This window comes from Canis aureus, chromosome 33 (genome assembly GCF_053574225.1).
Source record: "Canis aureus isolate CA01 chromosome 33, VMU_Caureus_v.1.0, whole genome shotgun sequence".
Lineage (NCBI taxonomy): Eukaryota > Metazoa > Chordata > Mammalia > Carnivora > Canidae > Canis > Canis aureus.
Window position 1 is genome coordinate 7,470,131 of NC_135643.1, and position 6,648 is coordinate 7,476,778.

The 6,648-nt window shown below is 48.0% G+C and overlaps 1 protein-coding gene across 1 annotated transcript in view; it reads right to left on the reverse strand.

Annotated features, from left to right (window-relative positions):
- Positions 1-5,943, reverse strand: part of HPSE (heparanase) — a 33,011-nt gene extending 27,068 nt beyond the window's left edge. The window contains exon 1 of the mRNA XM_077882744.1: positions 5,676-5,943. Coding sequence (XP_077738870.1) covers positions 5,676-5,908 — 233 coding nt within the window. The 5' untranslated portion in view covers positions 5,909-5,943. The remainder of the gene's footprint in view (positions 1-5,675) is intronic.
- Positions 5,944-6,648: the final 705 nt, after the last annotated feature.

Consider the following 6,648-nt stretch of genomic DNA (forward strand, 5'->3'; position numbering starts at 1 on the left):
GTTATCTAGGATGATGGTGGGACATGAGAGTAGAGAAAAAAAGTGTGAGGTCAACGCTGATTTTTAATCGGTAAGGAGAAGTGAGTGAGAGCAAAGCCCACACGGAGACAGTGAACCTCACACTGGAGTCATGACAGTCATCTCCAGCATGCATTGGGTTCATGCAAATTCAGTAGTTTAGACACTTTGTATAAGTTATTTCACTCAATCCCAAAACAACTCAATGAGATAGGTTATTATCCTCTTTTTACAGACAAGGAACCTGAACAAAAGGAAGCTATTGCTCAAAGTCACAAGCCGGCAGGGGTGTGAACTACATTCATACTGGTGGGTGATCACGTAGAAGTTGTGCTGGTGGATGGGAAAGGTGCTGCAGATTGTGTAATGCGCAGCTTCTACTCCAAAGGGCTACCTCAGGGAGGCAGCCACGTCTGCTTTGGCACTAGGATCTTTAAAGAAGAGCCAAGTTTTAGCCAGGGCAGGAATATTCTGTGAGGAAGACATAGGGTTGCCATGCAAAGGGCTCCAGGGAGCACAATGAAAGGTCTGGGAGGGAAAGGAACAGAGGAGCACGTCATCAGAGAGACAATGCTTCTCCAGGCGTCAGAAAATGTGAGTCTATGGCTTGCAACTGTTCTCCATTCTGTTTCTCTGGCGAGGGTTAAGTCTCTCAGCAACAGCACATAGAGGGCCTGTGGTTATTTGCAATATTGGCTTTCAAAATGTGCACTTGACTTTGATCAAAAGCAATTTTGTCCATGAAGATGCAGAGATCAGATTATCAAAAGTCATTATTAATAACTATCTAATGAGTTGGCAAAAAGGAATGGACGTTGTTGAAAAAAAATAAGCAAACCCTTATAAAAAGCAAGCACGACTGCACGATTACTGCTGTTGCTGTTCAGGACTGCTATGTCTGCTCTGGAGTAGTTGGGGTCTCTAGCACTGACCCGATGCTCCTTTTTTTTCTTTTTTACCTTGTATTACAGAACTGTGTGTGTGTGTGTGTGTGTGTGTGTGTGCATGTGTGCGTGTATGTGTATGTGTCTTGTTTGAAGTGTGGACTTCACTGCCCAGAAGGTAACCATTAGCCACATGTGGCTGGGACTTGAAATGTGGCTAGTGTGAATTGAGATATATTATGGGTATGAAATATACACCAGATTTTGAAGATGCAGTTTGAAAAAGAATGTAAAATATCTCATTAATAGTTTTATATTGATTACATGTTGACATGCTAATACTTTGATATTTTGTGTTAAATAAAATATATTTTTAAAATTAACTTCACTTTTTAAACTTTTTTTTTTGATATAGAGAGTGAGTATGAGCAGAGGATAGGGGGCAGAGGGAGACGGAGAGATAAAAATCTTAATTAAGCAGGCTCCGCGCCCAGTGGGGAGCCCAACATGGGGCCCCATCTCAAGTCCCTGCCTGAGCCAAAATGAAGAGAGCTTTGGGGTAAAAACCCAGTAGTGCAATTGCTGGGTATAGGGTAGCTCTATTTTGAACTCTTTGAGGAAGCTGGGAAATGAACAAAGGTTGCGACATGAAATGAAAAGACAAAGGTTGTGTAAGGGGCAGTGTGGGCGGGGGGTTGGGGTTACTGGGTGATGGGCACTGAGGAGGGCACTTGATGGGATGGGCCCTGGGTGTTATGGTATATGTTGGCAAATCGAACTTCAATTAAAAAAATGAAGAGAGCTTAACTGACTGAGCCACTCGGGTTTTACCTTTTTTTTTTTTTTAACATGGCTACTAGAAAATTGTAAGTTGCATATGTAGTTTGCTTATGAAGCTCACATTGTATTTCTACTGAGCAGTGGTCTTGACACTCCCATCTGTGAGGACAAGTGCCTTTTTAGAGCTCTGCACATTGTCAGGCTTAGAAAGTTTTTGATTGGGTTGTTGATTAGTTACCTTTGGGAAGAAGGCAAACTGAAAAGATGCTCCTTGCCAATTCTAGAGTGTTCTATCACTGGCATTTTAAGTTCTGTGTACTCTATGTTCTCTAATTGCAAATATGAAAAAAGAAAAACCACATCTGTTTGCCATCATGGGAAACCAGAACCATGCCATCGGATTCAATTCACTTGGGCCTCTATTGAAGCGCCTCAGAAGACTGGACCCTGATTCTCCTACTCTCAGGTCAGTGCTTCTTTTCATTACATCAATCTTCTCGATTTGTTTCTGGACAATCTTTTTCCTCTATACCCTACTCTACTGCCTTTAAAAAATATAAACTGCTTTTAAGAAACAAAACAGATGAACATAGAGGAAGGGAAGGAAAACTAAAACAAGATGAAAATAGAGAGGGAGGCAAACTGTTAGAGATGCTGACCTGTAGGAAACTAACTGAGGGTTGCTGGAGAGGCAGCAGGTGGGGGACGGGGTAACCGGGTGATGGGCATTCAGGAGGGCTCGTGATATACTGAGCACTGGATGTTATATGCAACTGATGAATCACTGAATTCTACCCTCGAAACTAATAATGCACTATATGTTAACTGAATTAAATTTAAATAATTAAAATATAAATATATACATATACATGTACACATACACAATACACATATATACACACATATGCTGCAGACTTTACTTTTGTGCACTCTTGCCCCTGCAATTAGTATCTGGGCTCAGCCTCTGCTCCTTCATGAACAGCTGATTGACTAGGGGTCATTTCTTGAGTCTCCCTAAACTTCAATCCCTTTATTTCTTAAAAATGGAGATACAGGGCACCTGGGTGGCTCAGTGCTTGAGCATCTGCCTTTGGCTCAGGTCCTGGGATCGCGTCCTGCATCAGGCTCCCTGCTTTTTTCTCTGCCTGTGTTTCTGCCTCTCTTTGTGTGTCTCTCATGAATAAATAAATAAAACCTCTTTTAAAAATGGAGATAATAATAGTCCTGTCCTCATAGTCTTGTAGTGAGGACCAAATGGATCAATACCTGGAAGATGCTACAAACAGGGCCTGACAAGCCAAAGGCTCACTTAGTACCAGCTATTTCTATTACCCTCTTCTTTTTCTCCCTCTCCTTCAGCTTTTATCTGCTCAGCTCTTGCCACTTGTGCCTGAGCATCTTCACTTTTGAGGAACTGTACAAGAATAACACCCACCTCACAGGTATTAAGCTTAGTGTTGCCATCTGAGATGGCCAGGTCACTTGGGGCACAGCGCTAACCATCCTGGAGAGATGGACTCTCAGACCCTAATTCAGAAGCTAGGTCTTAGCAGACAGTGAGAGGGAGCTCCTATTGGAGCTTCAGTCTTGTAAGTGGCAGCTGGGAATAGTATGAAGTGGTTGCAGATGCCCCTGCTGAGCAGGCCTTAAAGACAGCCTCTGCCCAGGGAGTGGACTGGAGTGGGTGGGAGCCAGCCCTGGAGAAAAGCCCATATGAACACTGAGTTTTGTAAATCAAAGAAATAATTTTATCTATTGCATACTACACTCTTGGTTTTCATTATCATCCTCCAGCCTTTAACCAAGAGGTGGGGACCAACCAGGCAGAAAGAGTGCTATGGGAAATGAAGAGACAAAGGTATCACCCTTGCTGAATTGCAGACCAGAAGTTCTGTGTGTGTTGGGGGCAAGGAGATGAGGATGGTGCTAGTCAATTGGTTAGCTTGACTGCAGGGCATCAGGCCTGGATCCCAAAAGTTGTGCTGTAGGGTTTTTTTTTTTTTTTTAAGTTTCTTCCTGAAACTTTATTTTTTACTTATTACTTATTTATTTTTAAAAAATTTTATTAATTTATTCATGAGAGACACAGAGAGAGGCAGAGACATAGGCAGAAGGAGAAGCAGGCTCCATGCAGGGAGCCTGCTGTGGACTCGATCCCAGGACTCTGGGATCACACCCTAAGCCAAAGGCAAACGCTCAACCACTGAGCCAACCAGGCGCCCCACTGTAGATTTTCTTCTTTTGGATCTGTTTCTCCAGGAAATATCCCCAGATGCCCTTTCTTGGGGAAGGGTGGGATGCACAGTAGCTGCAGTGGCAGAAGAGGACCTGAGTTCTCACATTTTACTAAGTGGCTCAGTTAGTGCTTCTGTGATCAGCAAGGCACCTCACATCTTCTCTTCCCCTCTCAGCCTCCCCCCCCCACCTCTGAAGTAAGGCCTGGGGTCCTCAGATATGGAGCCCATAGTTCAGCGTTTCTCCAGAATAAACTTTCTGTCTCCCACCCACCTGCTATGTGGTATCAGCTTTCTATCCCCAAGAGGAAAGGGCAAAAAAGTGGGGATTCCTCTCCACCAGGAAATTCTCCCTCTCCCGCCACAGGGAAAGATGGAGGTTAACTATGATCAAAAGAAACACTCAGACTACTGGTGAATGGTTGGCAAATATTCCTTATTTTCCAGGAAGAAGCAATGAGTTTAAATTTTAAACACTTTGTGTCAAACACTGTGCTACCTACTTATTTACTACCATGAAATCCTCATAATGGTCCTACAAAAAGGCTTTAGAAGTTCTATTCTACAGGTACAGGAATCGAGGCTTGGAGTTGCCAAGCAACCTGTACCAACCAAGCCACCCATCTTCGGTAGAAGTTGGGAATGAAGCCAGTGTGGTCTGACTGCCAGTCTCTTCACCATTAGGCTATTAACCTGCTTTTCTTTACAGAATAAATGATCAAAATTAGCAATGGCAGCTGAAAGCATGGGCACAGGCAGGACAGCATCTAGGTGTTTGGGAATGAGAAGATTCCCAGCTGTTTGGACTGGTTGAGGTGTGGCCCTCCCTGAAGACTCTCATGACCTAGATGAGTGGCCTAGATGACCTGGGACTGTCCCTGAAGTTCCCTGTCCTGGGATCAGCCTGCATTCATGGGGCAAAAGCCAGCGAACAAGCACCAGTTTGTCTCTCTCAGGCGAGAAAAAAAAAATTACGGCTGATTTTGCAGCGGTAAAATATCTTCTGGAAAAAATCATCTTTTTATTAAGACTCTGTAAGTCACTGCAATAGTTTCCTATCTCTCACTTATTTAATATTTAGATTAAAAAATAGTATAATACTGGAAATCTCTACCTTGTGCCTAAAACTACTCCTTAAAAGTTTATTCTAGGGACACCTGGGTGGCTCAGCGGTTGAGCATCTGCCTTTGGCTCAGGTCGTGATCCCGGGGTCCTGGGATCGAGTCCTGCATTGCGCTCCCTGCAGAGAGCCTGCTTCTCCCTCTGCCTGTGTCTGTCTCTGGGAGTAAATAAATAAAATCTTTAAAAAAATACAAGTGTATTCTAAAATACATAAAAGTATAGTTTATACGCACACACTTATTTTCCTTTGAGACCTTTTCCATCTGACTTTAATTTTTTTTTTTTTAAACCTTCCTAACAGTTTAAGAGAGGGGAGCCTGGTCCACAGTCTTACCTGTCCTACACTGTGCTGCAGACTCGAGGGCTCACAGCCTCCAGGTGCACTTGCCTGGGTGCCCTCCTCCAGGCGGGTTTCTGGGGCAGGTGGGAAGTTTCTTTTCCAAATTTCCCCGGGATATTGGCCCTTAGTTGGCGCTCAGGCAACACTTGCTGAATGAACGGAGGCGGGAAAGGGCGGTCTGGGGGGCAGCTGCCCCGGAGGGCGAAGGGGGCGACGAAGCAGGGGGGGGGGGGGAGAGAGGCAGGGACAGAGGGAGAGACGGCTCCGGGCGTGGATGTCCGGAAGGCCGGCGCTTACCCCAGGATGGTGAGGAACCGCGGGTCCGTGGCCAGGCTGGCGTCGATGGTGAAGGACAGGAACGCGGGGCTCACCTGGTGCACCGGCCGCTCGGTGGAGAAGTCCAGCTCCGCGGGGTCCTCGGCCTGCACGGGGCCCGCCAGGGCGCCCGGGGAGAAGGGGCCGAGCGGCCCCAGGAGCAGCAGCAGCAGCGGCGGCGGCGGCGGCAGCCGGGCCTTGCAGCGCAGCAGCATCGCGGCCACCTGGCCCGCCCGCCCGGAGCCGCCCGCCGCGGGAGCCCGGAGCTCGCGCGCTGCCCCCGCCCCGCCGCCGCGCGCTTTTCTCCCCGCGCCTCACCCCTCCCACTGCGGCCCGGCCGCCCTCCCCGCCCTCCCCGCCCCTCCCCCGCCCGCTCGCACTTCCTTGCACGCTTTCCCCGCGGGACCGGTCACACCCACTTACGAAATCCCCCGCGCGCACTCGAAGGGTGCGGACCTGGCGCGGAGCCGAGCGCCCGGGCATCCCGACCCGGGGCACCTTTCCCGCCGGGGCCTCGTCCAGGTGGCGCCAGCTCCTCTGAGCCCGACGGAAGCTTCCAGCTGGGCATTCCTTGCTGCCCATCCCGCCTCGCCTGGCCCAGAAACACTTGCCTCTGCCTTGACTGACCGCGTGTCCTCTGACCGCAGAGCTGCTTCCGAGGCGGCTCACCTTCCCCCGAGGAGGCGGATCGGCCTTCAAAACTCCCTACCGACTTACCCTGCAGACAGCACTTGCTGGAGTCTTCAAGTATCAGGTGTCCAGCGCCTGAAACTCAAGCCTGAGCTCGGGGCGTGACTGTCTCTCGAATTGGGAGCTTTGGCCAAATTTCCCCTCTGCAAATTCATCTTTAGCTGTTGGGCAAACTCCTTCAATTTTCCCTTGATGCCTTCCATGGGTATGTAACTGTGACCAGCAGGACGCACTCAGGGCTTACTCTATGCCTGATGCCCTAAGA